Genomic DNA, 23,352 nt, shown 5'->3' with positions numbered 1-23,352 from the left:
TGTGTCCCTCCAGTCTTGCGACCCCTCGTAGGTCGCTGGCTAGCTATCCTCTCTAGAGCACTAACCAGCCCCATTGTAGTGTCTGTGCACTACACTAATTATGGGGATCTGGAGGAAATTTCTGGGCTGCACTGCAACGCTGCACTCTATGGCTGCACCTTGAAATGAGGCGAGTCTTTATGGAGTGTTCGTTCGTTTGACTGGGTAGTCAGGGCGTAGTGACAGGGCTAAAGATGCACTTTGGTCATGATTGTTTCCTAGATGACCTAATGTATTTCCTGTGAACTAGTGCCAGGACACGGCAGGTTTACACAAGGTGCAGCCTGATATTATCAGTCTGACAAGCTGAAAAGTGATACGAATGGCCTTTGAATAAGCTACCTGTAGCATGCTAGAAGAAAAGCAAAAGAAAGCAAAAGCCCAAATGTCCTGTAGAACGGCTATGGGACATGCAGGTGCTACACAGCGGTACTTTGTAGTTAAGACTGGGCTTTGTTACCGACAAGAACCACCGGAGCTGCAGTAAGCAGCGTGGGCACGCAGGGAGGAAAAAGGATTGGGGGAGAGACAGTTGTATCGCTTTGGCGAATGGAGCTAGAACGATGATGTTGTGATCCTTCTAACATTTAAATAGTTTCTTCAGTAATGTTTGATAGCCAGTCAAAACAGGAGGGACGCGTGGGAGCAAAGCTTGGCTTATCACACTACAGAGCCCTTGTTAGCGAGCACTTCGCTGGCAGTGCCAAAACGTCGCCATGGCTGCAAAGCATTATAGGCCCAACCGCAGTGGGAGCTGCGTCTTTTGACAAGTTTATTACGTGGTTCGTGGTTCGTGTGTACACTTCGCTAAGTATGGACTTTCGTTGTTGTCGTCTGGCTCAGATGCAGTAAAAGTCATTATGGGCTTGGTTTTTAATATACTTTTCCTGCAATTCATTCCTTTCGGTATATGTGCTATTTGTGGGTCTATCTTACCACGTACAAATTAGCAGGATTGGTTCCTTTAGAATCATTGTTCATCTACTAGATTCACAGCAGAGTTGCTCTTGTTTCAGTTATTGTGAAACTAGACGACCCCATAATTTGACCAGTGGTTCCTTCAAGTATTGCAGGACTTCTATTCAGTTGCAGTCGTTCTGCTTTTCTTAGCATTATTTAAATCATTAGTACTTGAGAACATTTGGCCTTCTTGCAAAGTTATCGCACTACTTTGTCATAGCACCTTGTATACATCACGCCACTTACAACCTGTGCGCCCAAATGTTTCACTTTGTATGGAGCTACTAGACAATTCGTTAATTGAATAAGTGCCCAAAGGCTTTTAAATCCAAGTAACGGCTTCCTTTTGGGGCCGTCATTTCAACATTAACTTAACTCAATATTTTGGAAGGCCAACGAAACGCCACAGAAACATATAATTACAGAATCAATTAAAGATAAATTCTTGCAGGGCTTGACTTCTCTTGAGTAATGGGGGGCGGGGTAGATTTGTTTATACTGCTAACTCTCAGTGATTCACGGAAAACCCATTTTACGCTTTCCGTTCTCCACCTAAAACCTATTGGGTATTCCAAAACTCTACGGTATGCGAACAACAGCCGTTAGTGTGTCAGCTAGGATAAAAAGCAACAAATATTTTGTTTCAGTGTAATTAGAAGGTGCATTTGCACATAATAGTCTCATCTTAAAATACTTTTTACTACATGCAGCCTAGTTTGGTCCTTTTGCTTTCTCAATTGAAAGCATAATATCATTAATACTCAATTCAAAGTTCTAGGAGTTATTGTTCACTTTCGGCGCCAACTAGAACTTGTGTCTTAGAGCACTGCACATCTCCACCCGTCTATGGCTCTTATTATTGGTGAACGAAAGACACGTCTCTGTTGATATATTTTACACTAACATCTGGTTGTATATTCATTATTCGCTGCATACTACTTGTAAATCATTGTTCAGCCATGGATATTTGTCCCTGAACTGCGCAAGGGCTTCATGCTGATTAGAGATGAATGTGGCGACCCGCGACAACTGAGACGATGCTTGTAATATCACTTTGGCAGAGAATTCCATTACGTACAAGGCTATCAACTTCTCTTTGGAGGAGACCGCTCCAAGCGTCCAACTGGCCAGTGTCTACTCGGTTAAGCAGTGTTGGTCGTCCGCTTGTCTGGGGCGTATTTCTCCCTACTTTTCTTCTTCTAGGATAAGACTGAAAGAGATATAGGAAGTCTTTTGAAATATCAATACGTATGTGGCATAGAGCATTGTTCTTGACTCATCTCGGTGGTTACCCCTCGAGAGTAGCTGGAGAGAGCGCTGAGAGTTTTCTGATATGCTTCACTAGCTTGTTCAGTGACAAGGTAATCCATGACTACAACATAAAATAAAAATTTCATCCTCAGTCGCTCATTCTTCATTCATTAGGGTTAACCTACCACGGTTATGCTGGGCGCAAGCGGTTTCGTTCAGGCAGGGATGCGCCTCCAGCTGCACGCCTGCTGTCACCCCTCCTCCACCCCACGTACGTACTCATTGAGGTTTCAGAGAAACATGCATTGTCAGGATAGTTTCTTTGTGTCTTGAATCTGGTTAAGGTAAGCTTGGGGGATGCCCTTTCAAATATACTGCGATGGTGATTTCTGCCAATGTCCCTCAAGGCGCTTTTTCGCGATCGCCAACCATCCGCCAGAGCACGCTGCCTCATTGTGGCTAACAGCAATTTTGACGTTTTGAATTCATTGCGTGTGAAGTGACATATTGCGTCAATAAATAAATGCGTGGGATGCGATTCCTAGACCCCCGTGCTATTTTGGAGGACCCTCTATTTCAGTCCGTCCGTCGTCCAACTGTCACTCTTTTGCCCATGGCGATTTTCTACTCAGGAATAGGGAACTCTGGTGAAGGCTGCATCGAGAAAATGAGCGATATTCAAAGGGGCACTTGCAAGTGGTTTGATTCAAAGAAGGTCCGCCGGTAGTTCTGCTCCCACCCTGCAACGCGAGCCACATTGCCTGTAGGTTGGTGGCGACGACTGTAGCTTCCTAAAAAATGTTCTTATTTGAATTTAGGGCTTTGGATTTATTACATCTGATGATGGAACGGACCTCTTCGTGCACCAAACGGAGATAAAGGCTGACGGGTTCAGAAACCTCTGTGAGGGAGAAGAGGTTGAGTTCCAAGTTCAGTCAGGAGATGACGGTCGGAAAAAGGCCGTACGTGTAACTGGCCCTGGAGGCGCTCCTGTTAAAGTAGGTCTTTTTCATTCCCCAAGCCTTGGGTGTAGCTAACTACTGTTTCTCGACTGGAAAACTTTCGCTGCTGCTGCTATTTCTATTCAGGGTGATAATCGCAGGATGTCGCCTTCCTACAACGGAAGCAGCCGCGGGGGACGCGGCTACAGTGGGGGTGGATATGGAGGTGGCGGCTTTGGAGGCGGCGGGGGTGGTGGCTACGGTGGTGGCTATGGCACTGGTGGCGGCTATGGCGGTGGAAACGGCGGCAATTATGGAGGTGGCTCGAGTTATGGAGGGAGCAGCGGCGGTGGGAGGGGAGGTTATGATAGTGGGAGCAGGGGAGGTGGGTATGGAGGCGGCGGGTATGGCGGCAATGGCTACAACAACTACGCTTGATTGCCTCACCAGGCCAGTACCGCCATCCTGACACCCGAATACTATTTGTGTAGTGTCTCGTTATTGAATTTGTGCAGTCCAGCATGCCTACAGTTTCTGGACAGTGCGCCACCCTCAGCATGGTTTGTCTAATGAAGCGGCTTTAGGTGTATTCATAGAAAAAGCCTTGCTGTGAATGGGTGTTCTGCCGTTCCTTTGTTCTCTTAAACGCATCGCATATACGCCACTTGAAGAGTTCTGTCAGGTGCCGGGTGATCCCATTTGAATTTGTAAAAGAAAATGCATCATTGGACATCATGGAGGATTGACATCAGAGGTATAATTGTTGCCACACGAAAGGTCTCGCATCGCAACGGGATAGCTGCGTTGACAGTCTCATCGGCTCGTGGTATCTCCGACTTAGCAGCTTTTTTTCGTCGTCCCAATGTTTCCTTGATCCATATTTATGCAGTTATCTCCGGTGGGTCTCTGCCGAGGATACGTGTAGGGAAAGCCTAGCCTCGCGGCCACTTGTGAGCGCGATGTTATAATGCGTGTTCGTTCCGGACACTTTGGATGTGCGGATAACGTTTTGCTTTCGAGACATGGGCACCATACTCGAGTGCGAGCCCATAATGTTTGGGGGTTTTCCAAGTGTGGGAGTTAAACATTCACAAGAAGTAAACATTCCCAAGAAGTACTTCAGGTAGCTGTTTAGGGGCCCATCGTCCCGCCTTGATTTGAGAGCTCTTGGACAGAATCCTGAGCGCAGAAGTGTAAGAATATGGGGTCCGTCGTGGCTCACTAGTTAATATTTAAGTACCGCAATCATTGAGTTTAGTCGCACGTCAGTTGCAGAGGGTCTGATTTGCTGGAGCTTCTTAATGTGCGCAAGTGTTGCGGCAGCACGAGATGCTCCTGAATCTGGGGCTTTCGGGGGCGCTAACGGCGTGGTGGGATAGCTTCTGTTGCTGGACGGTAAGTATATTGTGCCATTGGGCGGGACAACCACGCCATGGAACTTAGTCGGTGGGGACCCGATTGGGCCCGTAGCTTTGTTGCGGAAGGGCGCGGATACCATAGGCTGGAGCTTGGGCAGGACTGAGAAAATCGAGGCCGGGAAGTGTGCCTTCGAGCAGATCATCAGGACATGTTAATGTTTTTATTGTAACGGCACGTACCCTGCAGCGTCCCTCGAAAGCCTTTTTGACCTCTGCGTCATAACGCAAAAAGCTCAGTCGGAGCTGGCAAGGCCCTCGGTACGTAGGCGGGGCGACGCATATCCCTGACTCCTTTGAATCCAAGCGCCACAGAGAAGGGCACGGGGCAGCGTAATTCCGTTCAGCAGCGTCTTTGATTGGCCACGTCGCCGAACACTTCATCATCTATTTTGGGAAGTGTGGCGAAATGCACGTGACTGCACTGCCGCACTCTGCACCTACGAAGTCGTTCTTCTCTTCGTCAGTTGTGCCGGCGAGCCGCTGCACTTTGGCGCAGCTCCCTCTGTACTCTCCTGACGCTACGCATTCCGGCAGCTGCCAGAGGCGGTTTGTTGGAGTTGCTTGCACCAGCTGACTGAACTACGTACTGCTTCAGGAAGCTCCGAGACATTCCACCCCAGCGGGCACGGTTCACTGAAGTCGTACTGGGCCAGGAAATTGGGTGGCCACTCCAACTGGCACTTCGCTGCAATGCGCGCCTTTTCTGCACCCGAGGCTCCACCTGGCACTCCAGCTGCGGGCTGGCCGTTCAGTGGTGAAGTTGTTTGGCCCTACTGAAGTCTTGAACGCTGGCGCATGGCCCCACGTAAGAAGGCGGAGCTTCGCATGCCTTGCCGTCAACTGCAGTAGGCAGTTGAGCTTCACCTCGAGGTAAATATTGTCATTGCTCTTTCTAACCGCTTAGGCTCCACATGACGGGGCAGGGGCTCGTCGTGAAGTCCGCGTCGTACTCTTTGCACGGCCAGCTGACACCGCATGCCTTTTCGTTGAACATTAGGGCTTGCGACAGCAAAGAGCCTCAGTTTTGAATCCACCTGTGCCCTGGAGGCGGCAAGGGGATAGTTCTGCAGTAACTTCGTTTCGCGCGACGCGTAAGAGCCACTTACCAACGAGCCTTCGATGGCTCGTCAAATTCTGCAAATTGCTTCTGAAGTACACAGCTGTTCCGGAGACCGTCAATTAGTACAATTCACATCTCTTTGAAGCAAACATTGAAGCAAACTCACTTCCCGCTGTAGTTGGGAGGCGCCTTGCAAAGCGTTCCCTCATCTGACCAGCCTTCTGGACACGGGACGCTGATGCAACGACATATCTACTTGATTTCGCGCATGAAAGAAGTAGCTCTGCCACCTAAAGTCTTCCTTGCAGGTGCTGTTACATGGCCCTGTTGTGTCTGATTAGCTGGCTAAAGCCCTATCGAACTGCGTTGGTTCAACCCCTACATGAAACATTGCAGCGCTGAGAAAAGTCCTGTTTCGACAGCGGTGTGGAACCTGGAAGATCATTGACCTGTCCGACACAATTTGTTTTAGGGTATCCCTGCATACTTGAGAAGTCTGCCGTGCGTTCACAATCCCCTGACAATCGATATAGAGAGAGCCTTTGCTCCAAGACAAAGTGCCGCCACACCTCTATACTCGCTGGAGGCCTGAAGAGATGTGGGTATTACTCGCATGAATCAATCCAGTCCGAAAGAACTAATGAGACTTGCCTTGCAAGTTTTCCCGTCCCCTAACTCGTACCAACCAACAGGGCCTGCGGAAGAGTAGTGACGGAAAACAGTCGATATTTTCAAGCTAGCGAAGAACGGAATTCCTCACACAGCCTCGTGTAGTTCCTGGACGAGCAGCTGTCTGAGTCTGGGTTGGAAAGCATCTCATTGTGGGATGCAGCATCAACTTCAGCTGCGACCTTCTGTCGCACAACTGCACAAAAGATATAGCAAGAGTTGTTGCAGGCTTCGTGAAGGTTCCGCAACGTACATGAGGAAGAAAGGTTGTGCAGTGCAGTGAGCACAGCCGAAGCAAGCTCGTCAGAGAAGCTTGACAAGTTTCTACTGTCTTCTGCACTGTTAATCAGTTTATAAAAGGAATTAACCAGACTGTGCCCTGCTTCCTCCGTGGGCAGGCTTCCTGAGGGGGAAGGAGCTGCTCCTGTGAAATCCCCCACTGTCTGCTCTGATATGAGTGAGCCTAGCCACAGAAAGCAGAGACATAATGTGAAACAAGAAAAGTCCATCGCCTTTTCACAACTTGGGAATCCACGTGGAAATCGGCCGTGCAGATGGCTTTCCTGAACCGTAACGAATGCATGCTGGACCCTACAAGTGTCCATACACTAGAATATCAACGCAAACTCAAATGGAAAAAAATCAGACAAGAAACAACGTTATTTCGTGTCAAGAAAACACTACTTGTAACAATGATGAAAAAACCTAAAAGAGTAGGTCGTCACAACGTGACAGCAAGCGAAGCTGTGCAAGTAGCCCACACAGTGAGGCAAATGGCAGTGAAATGGAGAATCTCAGATGCTAGAGATACTCAATTTCCTTTCTGGTGAAAAAGTACTTGATAGTCTAAGCAGCCACACGCGAATGGCAGCCACATGCAGTGATGAGCCGTTGTGTACAGTAGCCTGACCCAAATACGGGGAAGGCGGCAATACACAATATACTATGGTGATGTTAATGATTAATTTTGGACCTGCAGATGCGTTGGCCACGGGAATTGAACAGAACTACACGGCATACAACGGGGAACGGGGTTCGGGGCAAGGGATTATCAGCGCCTAGAAGTGCTGCAGCTGTCCCAATTTTTTCCCGATAGAAGACCCCAAACATGCATGCCTTTTAGAAGGAATATAAACGGGACTTTCACGACCATGGAAGATGCCCACGATTGGCCTCTACTGCACTGCAGCCATAGGCGCCTCGCGTCTATGCAGGCTCCATGGTTCTTTCCTGCGTCAAGGGAGAGGGCTGCTGTCTGGCTGTCGCGTGACGGAGAGGAGACAGGGCCGTGCATTTAATCAGAGATGTGCAGAGGCACGCGCAGGGAGCGATGCCAGCAGCACTTGGGGCTCGGCGGGTGCTGGAGCACTTTTGCAGGGCAGACAAGTTCAGAGAGCTTTTTCTACGGCACCCAGATTGGACGATAACACTGTTAAAACCACGCGTGGTAAGATTTCAGGGAGGATCACACTGCATTGTCTGCGTGCGACGAATGAAGTGAGGTATCCTTGTGCACAGAGGTCTCCCCACAACGGCGTTTCGCTGTCTGGCTTTGACAGTTGATGAGTGCAGTCTATCGCTGAGTTAATTGACGTTCTCACCCGGTGCATGCCAGTCCGAGTGTTTGTGAAAGCATGGTAGACAACCAGTAGAAACCAACGCCTCGCCGAAGCGGAGAATTCGGCTTTATTTCAGATGACTGAGACGCAGGAGAACATTCTGCCCGATTTCATTCAGGTGAAGACTGTGAGCGCTTGCGTGTTGCTCGCCTATTGCGGCGCTACCAGATGCTTCGGCCTGAAGACCGAATGCGGCTTGAGCAGGAACATCGGAGGGAGGGCGGAAGTTTCGTAAGTGGTCGGAGTTTTTTCGCAGGCTTTCCATCCATGCATGCGCATTGCCTTCTATAGGAGCTTGAGAAGAGTATCGTGGACCAAATGTTTTTAAACGAATACACTGAAAGCCTGTATACAAAGCTTAAAAGCCCCTGTTTGCCGGTGTGCGGGTGACGATCGACAGTTGAGCCCTTGTTTGCCTGAGTTCACTCTGGTGCTCGACTTCAGATGGGAAAGTGGCAAGAACTTCGGGCTAAAGGCATAGACAATCAGCTTCAGTCTTGGGAAGCAGAAAAGCGCGAACGGGAAGAGCAGCAGGAACGGACGCTACGTCTGCGAGATATTTACAAACCTGCTCATTTGCGTCGGCGCAAGCGGAAAGTTAAACGGGTTCAGCAGTCTGAGGAGCAGGCGCCGCCAGTGGTGTACGCAAGTATAGCTCAGTCTACTAATAGTATACGCGTTCTTTTGCGTTTTCTTTGAACGATGTGTATACCTGAAAACAGGGCGTTCCATTGGTTCTGCCTAGTCTACAGATTTTCCTGTGCAGGGCTGCAAATTTTACGGAGGAAGCACAGACTCTCAGCCTGGTGGAAGATGCCCATAAAGCCGAAGTATACGAAGAGATCTGCGCCAGGCTTAGCCGAGAGTGGGAAACCCGGGTAAAAATCTCACAACATTGGAACTTTGCATGCTGGGCGTGCAAACACGTAACGGAATACGGAATTGAAATGCCAAAGTGCAGGGCTTAGGCTGTTAAGTAATTTGTTGTGCTTTTTGTTCTCCGTGCATTCATCTTCACTAGCATGCACTGGCTTCACAGAGTAAGCTTGAGCTATGTTTTTCAAGGACCATCTCAGTGACAGTTTTGTTGACATATTGGAGCAAGCCCTCCGGCATGACTTAATGGACCAAAGGCAAGACTTTGGCACTCATAGATGCAGTTGTCGCTTCTCCAGCGCACGCTGCTCAAGGTTGCGGGCTGCAGACCGTTCGAGAATAGAGTGCTGGACGGCGATGCATTCTACTATTGGGCCTTTCGATGGAGGTCACGGGTTCATTTTGTGCCGTGTGCTGCTCTGTACAGTCGCCCCACTCTTGTGAATGAGTTCACTGACTTTGACAACCCGTACATGTTAAAGCGCCAGGCTCTCAAGAGACTGCTGGAGGAGCGCGGGACACGCAACGCGCTGGACGAATCAATGGTCAGTGTTTCCCGCGTCTTCTGCGGGTTTTTTGCCTCTTAATGCGTAGGAAGACGCCGAGAACTGACGAGGAATCTGCAGAGGAGTCTATATAGTTTCTCAGTTTTTCAGTTTTCTGGCTGCTGTTCCACTTGCTCATGGAAACGACTTCGGCCTTCTTGTTGTTATGTCAGATTGATAAGTACCTGGACAAGAGGCCAGACCTCCTAAAGTTGCGGCTTGCTGTGAGTCGCCTGGTAGAAGTAACTGCATGCGAATAAACTATCAAGACGCCACTTTTCGGCAGGGAACGGCGGACACCACTTTAACTTAGACTAGTTGGGTCATCGTAGGATTACCGTAAGTGGATCAGGATAACACGCGGCGTTACGATTTAGTTTCCGCGTCATATCTTGTTACTGATCAGTGCTGCTGCGTTCTTAGGCGAAGCTACCGCCGGAAGTTGTTGAGCCTTTAGTTGCGTTCCATGGCATCACGTGCTACAACTTCGACAAGCGCACGCGTTTGGGTCAGAAGGTGAATGCAGTGCTTAAGGCTGTCAACTCTGCCGATTGCGGTACGCTCTCAGCTTTTCAGCCATCCACTCAGCACTTCAGCCATCCACTTCATTTCTGAAAAAGTTCGAGGCCAAGCCTGACGCTGCTATACCGCTTTTCTGATGTTCTCCATATACGTTGGTGTGCAGAGTTGGACCAAGTGCTACAAAATTTAGAGGAGAATAGACACTCTGACATGTAGGCATCCCGAAGTGGAGCAGTGAGGACTATAATACTAGCTGTTGCCTAAGCCCCTTTCCCCGGGAAATGCATATTACTGGGAGCAGAAAAGGTGAAGCTTGTGAGCGTGAATCGTATGCGCTGCTGCAGGATACATGAGTTCCATCCGTTTCGGAACCATTTCGGATTCGTTTCTGCCGTTCCTACTGGTACTGCTGGCTCCATTTTGATGGGGCGTGAGGAAAGTGGAACGGACAAGGAGCTTAGGATGATTCGGTGAGTTGATACGCGACTGCTGGAGCATCGAGCCTCACATTCGCACTTTCAAGAGGGATAACTTTTCGTACAAACCACAAAGTCTCGAGAAAGCAGGCTGGAATTAGTACACGTAATGAGTTCCGCGACCAACATCACATACACTGCAAGGATGAATCTGAATTATGTGCTGGTTGTGTTCAGATATCCAACGTTGCAGCGCGTGGCCCATACTTTGCCGAAGGATGCAAAGTGTGAGCCATCTTTTGCAAACGTGCCTAAACTGTTGTGGCCGTTTCGCCAACGGGCCGGCCCAAATGGTTCACTATGGCCTAGGCCTGTGGTGATGTGCTTCTGCAGCTCTGCAAGTGGATGTTTCGTCGCCTTTTGTTTGTGTGTGCTGTGTAGATCGTGCCATCGTTGCCCATGCAATTCGAGTTCTTGAGCGATCTCGGGGTTGGGACTTCAAAGACAAGCTCAAGGTAGGTGCAGGTGAAGCAGCTTTGGTGGAAAAACAGCCTGAACTGTCACGATCTCTTTGCATATTTTATCTGTCCTGACATGGGTTACCCTAGGCAGTGAGCACGTTGATTGAAGTCTACAACCACCTTCCACCTAGCGCCACTTACGAACGCAAGTTGGATGAAGCTTTTCCGGTCCTCAGGTGCGTTGTGTTCCAAGAGACGGGCTTTACCTTAGCTGGCCCAGTTGAAAGTCTGTAAGACGTCTGAAAGTGGATCTTCTTGTGGCTGTGCTGCAGAAAACCTGGAATGACGAGGCAGACAAAGTCTAGGAATTCGGTCTTTTGTAGGGGTTTGAGATATATAAGGTCTCTGTCAACACAGAAACCGCTCTCCATGCGGCTTGCAAAGAAGAAGTGATAAGCCGCAGATGTTTCATGCGAGTAACTGCGGTAGACGTAGCATTTGCCGTAATGGAACATCCCTTTTTGACTGCTGATAAGAAATTAGCGTTACCGCATAGGCAGCCGATTAATTCGCTTGTCGTTTAGAGGGAAGAGAGCGTGAGGCGTTGGTAGCATGCCGGTTTGCGAAGGCCTTAACGCGCTCTATTTTCAGAGAACTAAAGAGGAAAAAGCGGCTTTCCCATATCGCGGCTCAAAGCCTCGTTAGTTGCTACTGGGAGTCGTAGATAACATAAAAATGCTCAATGACTCTGCCGGGATCTCGTTGCGCTACCTAGTTCTGTAGCTGTGTTGTCTTACCTTGCGGAAGTTTCGTGGCTCATTGACGGCAGTGGATGTTTTGACAGCACATGGTGCAGCGATTCTCTTGTCTCTGGGTTGTTGAGGCATTTCGTGACAGGAGAGCTACTAGTTTCGTACTCGCAGGGGGTTTTCAGATTAAGCAGTACTCAGAGTTGCTAGTATTTTTGGTTTAGGCGTGCTTGTGCTGTGGAGAAACTAAATCAATGCACGGGCTGGACCGGAAGACTTCGCTGTATTGACAGTGCTCGACCTGTTGTGCAGTTGCGAGCTGGAGCTCACGCGACGTTCAACTAGTCCAGGTTCCTCTTATAGTTCAAGAAACCTCAAACATCTACATAGATGAATATCATGCGGGCTTCAGCAACAAAATCAATTGAGCAGGGTGAACTGGGGAAGCCGGAAAGGACGCTCCGCAACCTGACACTTCCCAGTGTCTGAGCGGCCAAATTTAGGGGAGGGAGGAGACTTGGATCTTGGAAATTTGAATTTATGGAATAAGCTTCGGATTTAAGCAAACGTGAAGCAATTTAGTGCTTAGTCTTCCTTCCAGTCTGAAAAGACAAGGCCGTCTGCGGGCAGCCCGACGCCGGTGCTCTTTGCGGGGTCGAGGGTGTGATGATGTGGGACTCCGTGAGATCAAGCTACTGTGTAACAAGAGAGACCCTCCCTGAAATATCATGAAGAAGTTGTATTTATGAGTTTTGGTCTGCACCGTTTTGATAAGGATCGTTTCTTCTAATCTCCTGTGGGCAGCGGTCGGCATGGGCGTCCGTTTGACAGCACTGCCGCATGAAGTACGGAATTGGATGCTCTGCAAGCAGGGAACTCGTTAGCAGTCTTTTGTTTTTTTCAGTGTAGCTTTGTGTTTTCAGTATTGGAGGCTTGGTTGATGACGGCTCCACTTTACGCTGCATCTGCGTCAACTTTCAGTGTGGAGTGACCACCCACGAACATTGCAACCAGCACAGGCAGCATAGTCCCCCTTCAGGCTGCACAAATGAGATTCGGCAGCTTGCAATGACACATAAGTGTGATTTTTAACAAGAGAGCACCGCTTTTCTGGTCCTTCGCAACTCTTAAGGCAGATCCTGCGCCTGTTACTGCTGATTGATGGACCAAATGCAGCTCCAGCGCAAGCCTTCTCTGAGAAAAAGTCCTCCGATAGGTGCCATCACTTCCACATTTGCATAGGAAGCATTCTGGAGATTGCGGAGAGCAACCAAAGCGCTAGTACGCTGCTGCGTTTTGGGTGGCTTCCGTCACCATTGGAACAAAAGGGGATTAGGCGTTCCTCTCGGTGAATCATCTAGGGACCTCTTGTGGAAGCAAATCCGACTAGCTCCTTTTTAAACTTAGTGGTGGCTGCCTAATCTAGAAAGAAGAGGCTGTCTAAAAGGCCTATTGACTCCGGCAGAAGACGGCTGCCATTTTGACATAGTGTCTTCTATTGGTCCCTATGGGGGCCTGCGGGTCAAAACAACTAAACGGAGTCCGTGAACTCAGTGCATCACCAGGTCAGTCACGCCAGTTTCAGACACACAGTCAGGCCAAAAATTCGCCCAACTCGACCTGCGTAGACCCATGAACTTTATTCTTACAGATAATTAAGGGCACACGTATAACGATTCCACGAGCATGATGCGATATGCGACATGTGCGCAGGGAATACTCACGTCACAGAGACACAGGTGGTGGACAAGCTAAAGACAGACGGAAACTGGACGAGCTCTTCTTGCTTTGCTCGGCCGCTTCGGTCTCAGGAGCGCCGAAAGGAGCGCAGAATTACCTCAGTGTTATTTCCCTCTGCCCATCAGCAATATCCGTGCGTCTCACCAATATTGGGTGTTAGAATATGCGGAAACGGGATACTAACTGTACCCGAATCCCAGCCGTATTTGGCTCGGGCCATTCATTCCAATCTCCTGGGTCGATTTTGTCGACCTCAAAACGCTGCCCTCAAGGTAAATGTTACAGCGGGGCATCCTTCCTCCACAAGATTGGCAGAAGGTGCACCAGAATACTCTGGAGATGGTATCGAACGAAACGACGCCCTCGAAACATCGTGCAAACAAGCAGACCCACGCACAAGGGGCGGTGCTTCATCAGGAACTGCACAGAATGACGTGCAGATACAGCACAAACTGAAGTTTCAATGTGATGGAGACCTGAAGGAGCCGATCAAACAGTGGAAGTTTGGTTCACTAAGGTGGGAAGAGCAGCCAACTGCAATACGTCACGCACTACCGGTGTCCCCGGAGGGCACCACACAGTTGACACCGTTAAAAAGAAGCCACATAGCGAATAGTGGAAGAACCAGAAGTCTGTGCGTTTCCAGCATATCGACCAACTTACCACAATGTAACTTCGAGGTACGAGTTTCCAGAAGACGGCAAGGGCATTTATTTGGTCTCCATGGTTGTGGTTAGGAGGTTTTGCGGAAATACTAAGGAGGTTTCTCATCATTAGGAAACGTCTGTGCCGTGGCACGACAATGTGCGACAAACCATAGAAGTGACTTGCTGTTAATCGAGCAATATATTGAGTGGGACTGAAATGAATCAAAGGTGCAAACTGAGCAGATCATGAAGGCTCCATAAATCTTCGCTTAACTGCTTCAGGAGAAGGCTGTCCGGGTTACGGGAGTCGACTCACTTTTCTCGCTCGATAATCTAGGGGTCAGTGTCGTCTGCAAAAAAGGTTACAGGCCAAACTGTCCAAACAATGACGGATTCTTCGTTTGTCAGTGAGCGGTTGATTGACTGCAATCTCATTGCTTCGACAGCCTGCCCGATGCATGCAGGCAGAATCTCACCACAGTGCCATCACCATTAACTACGCCGCAAGTCATGTTTTGTCGTACTGTAGTTTCTTCTGCATGCTTTTGCTCAGTGTTCACGGGTGCACAGTGTGTTGCGTTCTCGACGGGCATGGTCCTTTCGGCCACGACATCTGTAACATAGTTCAGCAAGACCTGCTAAGGCTGATTATACGCAACCCTGATCTTCCTCTGAAGTCTGGGAGCGTGCTCCAGGAAGCTTTCCTTAGGGTGAGCGTGGCTGTAGCAAATACTGCATCCATTCGATTCCTTCCAGAAACTAGCAATTGCCTGTTTCGCATAGACTAAATATTTTGCTCTTACCTGGATTCCCGAGCTACAATGCGGCGCGACAGGTCGGTGAATGCATTTTTCTCAGGCCCATAATAATCTGGAAACGAAGTGCAGCGAGTTCAGATTGGATAGCAAGCTCAGCGGGACCACAGTTACCATCATAGTGTACCTGAGAGAACAAAACAGACTTGTTGTAGCTCACGTTGGCAATAGCCGAGCTGTGCTGTGCAAGCTCTCCAAATATGGTAGGCAAGCACAAAGGCTCGAGGTGACGCTGGATTCAGGTTGCACACTACCATTCAGGATCGTTGTAGGGGCTGGCTTGGTTGGATGCGGGGAGGATGCACCCTTCGGCGTGGCATGTATTTGGCGATTACGTACAGGTTGTGGGGTCCGAGCTATCGACCTCACTGTTGACCATATTCCTACAAATATAAGGGAACTGCGCCGGATTATCAAAGCTGGTAATTCAACTAACTTCAGTCACTGCACCACCGTTCCACCTAGGCGTGCTGTTTTACTCGCATTTTGTACCTTATGTGGTGTTTGAAGGAGGGGAGGTCAGGGCACCGCGAGGAGATGGCCTTCATCGGATCTTTCTTACAGACAAGTACCTTCCCGGCCTTGCCGTGGCACGGTCAATCGGCGATACACTTGCTGGAAGTGCAGGTGTCATAGCGAAACCAGATATAAAGGGTAGGTGAGCTGTGTATTTCCATTAGCGCGTACTGTGCTGTAGTTCCCGCTGATACAGCTCGTGAACTCTACTGTTGAACACTTTTGGACTGTTAAGGAAAAAGCTTGCCTTCCTGCCATTTGCAAAGCAACTCAATTTTGTCATTGTTTCTTCTAGAGTACCGTGTCGATGTCAAACGCGACCCGTTCCTTCTACTGTGCACTGACGGTGTCTGGAACGTTCTCTCGTCCCAAGAAGCAGTTGATATTGCCCATTCTGCCGAAAGAAAAGGGGTAAAGATGTTCTCAGCCTGTAAAAATTCCAGAACACTTAGTGTAGATGCTTTTTTTTCCGTACAAACTACACCTGGAGATGTGCTCTACGCGACGCAGCAGTTTTTATTGCGTTCTACGCAGTGGAGAACTGCACCAGAGGAGCTTGCCCGGGAGTCGTGGCGCCGATGGATTAACCAGGAACAGATTTTTGCAGACGACATGACTGCACTCTTCCTGAGGCTCCGTTGAAACTCAACCGAATGGGCAGTGAATCTATTTGTTGCAGCACTTATTCCAGCATCAGCAAGCAAGTAGATGACAAAATGTTAATTTGATGTACTTTCGTGTCTGGCGCCTGTTATGCGCCGACTTCAAGTACTACCAAATGGCATAGCCACGCGGGCAGGCCTGTTTATACAAGTTCATCAATACGATTGCAGGTGGTGGCGAATAGATATTGCACATGGAGCTTCCTGCCACATAAGATGACTTGCTGCTAGGTGATGAGAGCCCCAAGTAGACAGAAATACTGGCATCAGCTTGCAGGCAGCCAAGAATACTTGAAAGTGTGCAAGTTAGCTTTTATGAGCGGCTTGCAAGGCTTGCGCATAGGATGCATAACCGAACTTCCGGCGACGTTCCTTCATTTCCTGGGCACAGAAAGTCCCGCGCTTAGCAAACAACAGCTCGAGAGCAACGCCAATACTCCAGCCAAAGCCCATCTGGCACTTATAGTCTCCTCCACTTCCGCAAGACCCGGAGACCAAGCTGTTGGACTTCTCAGGCAGTGCTCCTAATCTATTGTAAGCCTTTGAGCCAAAACACGAACGAGAAACACGGAGCGCAAATAAGGTTACGGGATGCCAGTGCACAATATTTAGCAGACATTATAACAAGCCTGTACAACAGCCTGTACTTTGCAGTGCAGTTTTCGTGAAATGCAGCTGGCAAGTACTCGTCACAAAATGCTAGCGAAGGCACGAAAATTTTCCTTGTATCTTCTGAACATTGCCTACAAACTGACCTGTATGCAAGCGAAAATATACTTATCCGTCATGCATTTAATTGCACTCAACAAGGCTTGATCTTCTAGGTTGATAATTGCTTCCACTGCCATCTGGACCAGTGGCGGCCAGCAATTTGGCTTGTCCCACTGCTGCCCAGTTTTGACCTGGGTTGCCTGTAAATACCGTCACATGACAAATCAACATGAATCATGAGCGTTCTTTCTGATGAACAGAATGCCGTGTGCACCGCAAATGTGCAAAAGCATATGAAACTCACTGATAAACCCCAGGCGTCCCAAAGGCCCGATTTCTCCACAAGAAATTGTGCCGACGAAAGCTGCCTCTTGTGAGCTGTTGGCTCCCCCTTTCGCTCGCTGAGAGTAATGCCACGGCATGTACAAGTAGCAGCATTTTCACTAGAGCTACATGCGAAGCCGAAAAGGCGACAAGCCTGTACGTTCACAGATGAATGAATCTGCATCAGAAGGGGCACAACTCCAGCAGACGTTATTCTCGTAGACTGTCGGCCTTTCAATATATCGAAATCAAACCTGCAAAAGCCCCCAAACCGTTTGAGACGCTCAAAGCGTTGCCAACAGTCACACAAAATCGCTCCCAAGTTAACAGCTCAAAGCACTAAGCTATTTTCAAGCAACGATGAAAGAAACACAATCTACAGAGTTGACGCTTTTGTGTTTCAGAGAGTTTATCTCCTTGTTTGTAGGGTCAAACGGACCACCAGCTAGCTTCGTCGTTCCAAAGCAGCTGCAGCATTGCATCTCTGCGATCCGTCGCACATTTCAAAAAATACTCAGGGGCTCTCCGTCCTTCGCACAGAGGGTCAAACTGGTTGAGTACTCGCCCGAAGTAGAGCAAATAGAGCTCTGAATGGTATAAGAAGCTGCACAGAGGCAAAGTGAGCAAGGTAAGGGTTTACCATATCCCTGAGCAAGTACTGGCAGCGTCTTGCTAGGCCCGCAACAACTTTCCCCATCTGCACCTGCCGGGTACTCTATGCGTTGCCTGCAAGCGCTGTGCTTTCCTTCCAGCACTTAGGGCTTGGAACGCGCCTGTTCAAATCCACTGGCAGAAATGATTCTGAACGGAGGGCGGGCATCACCCCTTCAGTTACTGCATCGACGTCATCTGGAACCCAACGCGATGAGAAATCCCACCCCTGAGCGTTCGTCAGCAATACTTCAGTCGTGATGAAAAACAATGGAGAACGCACAAAACAACGGGCCTTAGGTAGTTCGGCTCCAGGTCCAGGGGATCAGGCACACCCAACGCACCGACTCAGCCGCTGCTCGAATATTTTGCAGTATGCAGGAACGCGTAGCAGCAGAGAACTCATGATTGCCATTCTGACGGGCTTTCTCTGCTGCAGTTCGAACTACTGTCTCGTCAGTGTCCCAGGATTCTGTTCGTGGCTCCGCGATATGGCCAAGATAACGATTCAGCTGCAGATCCCTCCCTTCTGAAAAGCGTCAATGTATGACTCCTAGTAACCCGCATCTTAAGAGCTACAAACGCAATTCTCTAAAAGAGTCAGAAGAGGAACCAGCTTTTAGTGCCTACTTATATCGACCACCATGATGCCTCATTCAGGCCATGTTTGGCACTAGTGCGGTTCTGCAATCTTTGAAGCATAGGAACAGTCGGCATCGCGTGAGTTTCCTTCCAGAGAACAACTCACCGAAAGTGACGTGCACTTGGCGTGAGTCGCCTTCCATCCAGTAAAAGTACTCACGTTGCACGTAAAGGTAAGTGTCGCGAATAAGCTGCGCAACACTTAACAGTCATTAGGAGTGAATGCAAAGTAATATAACTGGTTCCAGAAGCTAAGGCATGCTAGTGTTGGCTCAAACCTAGCGATTAAGGATCACCTCAAGATCTCCAGTGAATGCATAGTACGCCGATAGCATCATACTGAAGACTGGAGGCTGACTGCGGGTCAGGTAGTACGAACGATTTCCGTCTATAATGTGCACCACATGAAGACACACGTTTCGATTTCTTGGAAATTAAGGCGAGGCACTAAACGAGCGGTGGGGACAACTTTCTCATTGTGCTTACTTGGGATAAATCCAAATCTCCTCACAAGCTCAGCGAAATTGAGTATGATTCCTCGTGCTGTGGAAATCATGCCACTGTACAGAAGGCCTCGAACAATCCAATAAGAGTCCCTGCAACGAAAAATGCGCCTTCTACTTAGTCCAGGTATCCGCAATACGAAGGAGATGCTTCAAGCAAAACATGGTGACTTGTGAGATCCCCAGTGTGGATGCTTACCAGTAGTACATTTCTCTGAATCTACCTCCCGGAACGATGAAGCCCCACGGGACGTCCACTGAAGATGACACAATCTTGTGATCACTCGCTTCACTGCCAATAGGCGAGCCAGTCTTTACAGTGCGTCGCGTTTTTCTGCCCAACTTCGCCCACAAAAGTATTGCACGGCGCGCAAATTCATTCTCCACCGTAATCTCGGCGTTTTGGACAGTTGCGGTGTCTCCTGTCTCTCCAGGCAAAACAGGACTTGGCAGACCATACGTACACGTGGGACACATTAAAATATCAGGAAGGACCCTTGGCAAGCTAGATGCCAGGTTGTATGGCGTCTTCTGCCGAAGGCTTGGTGTGAGTGTAGTTGCTTCCTGCACTCCAGAGCACGTGTCTGTCAACCAACTCGGGAGAGCTGCGAAATGGTGCAAGAGGACATTGTGGCAGCATCGCGTTACAAAAGCAAGCTCTAGCAATGTCTGTCAGCCAACTCGGAAGTGCTTCGCGATGGTGCAGGAGGACATTGTGGTAGCATCGCGCGAGCACGCAAGCAAGCTCTTGCGAGCGATACTTCCTGGCAATGTTACCAGAGAGTCAAATCCATGCTGTAGTGGGGGGAAACTTTGTGTGAAGCGAAGGGCAGAGGCATACATTCAGAGACGTCCGGTGGAATCCACTCGATAATATCTGGGAAGCCCGAGTAAAAGCACTCTTGGAAAAGTCTCTCTAGGCTGCACTTCTCAGCTTCTTGTGGAGCGTTTGCGAAGCGGGCCACCACAGCACTTACAGGTAGCTTCATAACCAAATCGGCCAAGTCTTTGCAGTCAACCTTGTTAAAAAGTCTACGCATCGCTGCATGTTGGCAAAGAATAGACGAGCTACTTACATTTCGAGGCACAAAACGTAATTCTTGTGCCATATATTCTAGGGCAACCAGTGGTCTGTTGGTGGTCTGCTCAACTGCCGAGAACCTACCTAAGAACACAGGGCCGTCACTGCATACGATGTCATCTACAAACGTAATGCTCTCCCCAAAACACAGTTGTTGCAGGCTTCGATCCAACGCTGGAGTTTCCTTGTCAGCCATTTCGACAGCCGAGATTTCACCTTTCGGTTTTTCACAACAGCGGCAGCTCTGGTGTAAGTTCTGTGTCCTTGTAAGACGCCTTTTGTCACTTTGAGCACTGAAAACCTACAAACACATAACGCGTTCTCCTGCCCAAGCGCCCAGCCTTTGCATGCCTGTTGTCAGCCCCCACAGGATCACCGTGAGCGACGCTGTTCAGTATCTGCAGTGCTGCTTCAGAGTGTCTTCGTTGTCAAGCTGTGCCCAGCAAGATTTAACCTTTGCATATTTTTGGCAGGTGGCTGTCTGGCAGTGGAACTACGTTGACACCTCGTTGTACCTGCTGCTGTTTACGAGGCGGTGCGCTACACCGCTGCTGCTTGACGGCGCTATTTCGAAGCAGGAACAGCTTACTGTAGGCAAACTATCAAATCAAAAGGTGTTTGATGAGAAGCAGCCTGAAACTGTGGAAGAAGGCTTCGCAAAAAGGCTTAGACCGCTTACAGACAGTCACGTTGTTTGCCTTGGCCTATGCAGCACTCATGCAATCTACAGGTTTCGTTTTTCACAAGCATATACGCCCCATATTTATCACTATATCTGCTGCTTCTCACCCGAGGAAACTACAGACCGACCCGCGGAGGCATTAGCCCGACGCACCAGCAACTGGCCACCCCAGCGCATTTGTGCTGGAGTACTACGTACACTGTTGCCAAAGTGCCAACTGTGCGCGAAACGCTTTAGGTGAATCTGTAGGCCATCCCGTTTGCACTACTTTCTGCTTCTCGAAAGTTAACCGATCAGAAATTCGCTCGACGGCGGAACTGCTCATGCGGAAGCTAGCAGACGCCCAGTATCACATATTGCACCCCAAAACAGGCTCCAAGAAATTCTGTTTAGGCCCCGCCTGAATGTGGACGCTTCTGGGTACAACACAGTATTTCAGGTTTTAACACTGTGGCGCCACTTCCTACTCCTCATCCGGTTCAGTACACCTTCAGATTATATAAATGCCCCTGAAGAGCACCGCATGAAGATAAACTCCAAGCTACTGCTTGCCTCGAGAAATTCGTTTCGAATAGACTACGAGCAACAGATAATCCTCCATCCACTTTCTGTATGCCCTTCTCACGTGCTTCACCACACCGCAAATGTGGACTTCTAACGTTGGAAGCGGCCTTTCCGGCAGTGAGATCTTGCTACTGCCAAAGCCCTAGTTCTTCAAAGTTGCACCCGCATGAGCCACAAAGAATTTCTAGGAAGCAAGTGCACTGAAGCAATGCTCACAGTGTGTTTCTGCACAGCTCCTGCCATCAGCAAGCCTTTTAAGCGGGAGATGTTTGTATGTACAAAGTTACTAAATCATTCACTGGTTCTAAACTGTGCTAGCCCTTTGAGGTTTTTAACGCCCCTATTAGCTCAGTCCGCACGGGTGAGGTCATGTCGCGTTCACTGGATCCCGAATGGTTCCCAGCAAGTCACCACTGCATCCGCTTTCCAGAGTCTCTTTTTCGCAGTCCTCTATTCTCTGTTACGTCAATGATTTTTTCGGCATTTGCCATCTTGCCCACACGTCACTTGAAAATACCCTGGTGGCGAACCTTCCTTGATTACTCGACTACTCTTCCAAAAATGAAAACGCGTCAACATCAGAATGCTGCAGCGCTGTTTGATGAAGGTCTAAAAGACTCACTTTCATGCCAAGATCCACTAGCCGCGTGCCATCATATAGTGCTGTCCACTTCCAGGACTAATTTGGCTCCTGAAATTTGAGGTTTCTCCACGGCGCCGCTGAAGAGGCCAGTGCTCGGCTCTTTGTTACTGCATACCTATGGTTCACTCCTTGGGCTGACTGAAGATGGGCTGTATGTGGGTCATCGGATGAGTCTTCTTTAGAAGCTTCCCTGGTATCTAAACTGGGTAGAGGGGTCGCTTGTGCCTCCTTCACAATGCTGGCAGAGTCTGTGAGTCCCACTCCTGCTCTTCTGGAGTATGAAACCGAAGCTAGATTGCAGTTCACAATACGCACACAGTATGGTAGCGCTAAGCGTGGACAATTACTGGCAGGATTTGACTTCTACGAGCCATCATCTTACCAAGGCCAAGCATCACAACATGATGCGTCGAGAGATGAACCTCCTCTGGGAGAAAAACCATCAATGGCGCACTGGGAGCTAAAGAAATACCCTGCCAACAGAGGGACAAATGCGCCGAGAACGATATGTACTATGTACTTTGGAGGCAAACTGAGGATCAGATCCCAATGGAAAGCCATCCTGCAGTCTCTAGCAAAAGCAACGCTACATGGCTATCTTTCTCCAAATTCCTCGACGTTACATGCTTACGAACCTCATCAACGAGTATGTAGCTTCGGATAATCAAACCCGCGCACGATCCCGCGACTTCGATACCGCATACGGCACTGCCGTTGATAACGGTCTGTCTCTCCTTGGACCAACTAAGCTGTCTGTCTCTGGCACAGGGAAAGCAGTTGCTTCTCCACGCTTCATCCTGAAATGTGCACCTTCCTGCGTCCTTGCTTTCAGTCCTGTTTCCTTCAAGAAGACTTGCACTTCCAGTGGTAGCACACTTACACGAAACATTATGTCCCATTGCAGAATCCTTGTATGAGCATCTGGTCAGGGATGCAATCTCGAAGCTTTCAAATACACAAAAGCGATCACTTAGTGCTACATCTTCCAACCGAACAGACTCGCCACTCATGGCGCGGCCGCTTTCAGCAAATCGCCTAATTAGTACCTCATTAGGCTTTTCCTCTTCCACAACTTTTGCGTACTGACCACTGGGCACTAGCGGAGGGCACGATGCCGGCGTTACCAAGGTCTGCCAGCGCCTCGGAACCACCAGGCAGCATGCAGGGCTGCAAAGGCCACAGAGAATACGTGCAAAGACCCAGATAGACAGACTTCCTAGGCCAGTGCGCTGCGATGACCGATTCTGCTGACATGTTCCTCTTCACCGCCCTATACGTGCTGCAAAGACAGGTGATGTGGCACATGTCGCATCATCCTCAGTAGGTGTCCTCATCGGTTGTTGAGGTCCAATACCAAACGCCGGCAGGCAGTGATGCAAACAGTTCACATGCCCCATGCAAGCCAACACTCGGATGCCTATACTGTGTGCAGATAGCTACGCGTGCATTCGCTGGGGTTTTCGAACCTCCGCATGCGTGCAACAGTGGTGCATTTACAGGTTCTAGAGCTACCTTGGATCATAGTGCGAACGCCAGCGAAGCCAACGTCTGCATTCTAGCTACGCAGATTTTTTCCTGGTGGCGCTTTGTATGCATGTGCGAGGAACCGAAAGAAATACACGAACTAAACACCAATGCAAATCGA

General features: G+C 49.2%; 6 protein-coding genes across 6 annotated transcripts; 4 read left to right on the top strand and 2 right to left on the bottom strand.

Moving 5' to 3' along the window:
- Positions 1 to 2,863: 2,863 nt before the first annotated feature.
- ENH_00060930 (glycine-rich protein 2, putative) lies at positions 2,864 to 3,629 on the top strand (the record flags this gene model as incomplete). The annotated part of the gene is made up of 3 exons (XM_013581966.1): positions 2,864 to 2,965; positions 3,069 to 3,248; positions 3,339 to 3,629. The coding sequence occupies 3 exons, from the start codon at positions 2,864 to 2,866 to the stop codon at positions 3,627 to 3,629; spliced, it is 573 nt and encodes a 190-aa protein (XP_013437420.1).
- A 3,867-nt stretch (positions 3,630 to 7,496) lies between these two features.
- Positions 7,497 to 11,142, top strand: ENH_00060920 (hypothetical protein, conserved; the record flags this gene model as incomplete). Its single annotated transcript, XM_013581965.1, has 12 exons — positions 7,497 to 7,785; positions 8,076 to 8,188; positions 8,402 to 8,598; positions 8,724 to 8,822; positions 9,261 to 9,378; positions 9,552 to 9,602; positions 9,802 to 9,934; positions 10,064 to 10,112; positions 10,245 to 10,370; positions 10,554 to 10,603; positions 10,758 to 10,831; positions 11,110 to 11,142. 12 exons carry the CDS (start codon positions 7,497 to 7,499, stop codon positions 11,140 to 11,142), a joined length of 1,332 nt encoding a protein of 443 aa, XP_013437419.1.
- A 2,087-nt stretch (positions 11,143 to 13,229) lies between these two features.
- Positions 13,230 to 15,886, top strand: ENH_00060910 (protein phosphatase 2C, putative; the record flags this gene model as incomplete). The annotated part of the gene is made up of 8 exons (XM_013581964.1): positions 13,230 to 13,946; positions 14,196 to 14,320; positions 14,467 to 14,623; positions 14,772 to 14,931; positions 15,070 to 15,150; positions 15,239 to 15,382; positions 15,540 to 15,655; positions 15,779 to 15,886. 8 exons carry the CDS (start codon positions 13,230 to 13,232, stop codon positions 15,884 to 15,886), a joined length of 1,608 nt encoding a protein of 535 aa, XP_013437418.1.
- A 1,770-nt stretch (positions 15,887 to 17,656) lies between these two features.
- Positions 17,657 to 20,014, bottom strand: ENH_00060900 (hypothetical protein, conserved; the record flags this gene model as incomplete). The annotated part of the gene is made up of 8 exons (XM_013581963.1): positions 17,657 to 17,821; positions 17,937 to 18,121; positions 18,341 to 18,425; positions 18,531 to 18,622; positions 18,721 to 18,830; positions 18,937 to 19,342; positions 19,579 to 19,779; positions 19,903 to 20,014. 8 exons carry the CDS (start codon positions 20,012 to 20,014, stop codon positions 17,657 to 17,659), a joined length of 1,356 nt encoding a protein of 451 aa, XP_013437417.1.
- A 151-nt stretch (positions 20,015 to 20,165) lies between these two features.
- On the top strand, positions 20,166 to 20,741 carry ENH_00060890 (hypothetical protein, conserved; the record flags this gene model as incomplete). The annotated part of the gene is made up of 1 exon (XM_013581962.1): positions 20,166 to 20,741. The coding sequence occupies one exon, from the start codon at positions 20,166 to 20,168 to the stop codon at positions 20,739 to 20,741; it is 576 nt and encodes a 191-aa protein (XP_013437416.1).
- A 788-nt stretch (positions 20,742 to 21,529) lies between these two features.
- On the bottom strand, positions 21,530 to 22,717 carry ENH_00060880 (hypothetical protein, conserved; the record flags this gene model as incomplete). The annotated part of the gene is made up of 3 exons (XM_013581961.1): positions 21,530 to 21,555; positions 22,090 to 22,180; positions 22,343 to 22,717. The coding sequence occupies 3 exons, from the start codon at positions 22,715 to 22,717 to the stop codon at positions 21,530 to 21,532; spliced, it is 492 nt and encodes a 163-aa protein (XP_013437415.1).
- Between the last annotated feature and the right edge of the window lie 635 nt (positions 22,718 to 23,352).

This window comes from Eimeria necatrix, genomic scaffold (assembly GCF_000499385.1).
Source record: "Eimeria necatrix Houghton genomic scaffold, Enh_scaff529, whole genome shotgun sequence".
NCBI lineage: Eukaryota > Apicomplexa > Conoidasida > Eucoccidiorida > Eimeriidae > Eimeria > Eimeria necatrix.
Note: the sequence above shows the minus strand (reverse complement) of the source record. Positions and strands in the feature narration are given on the sequence as shown.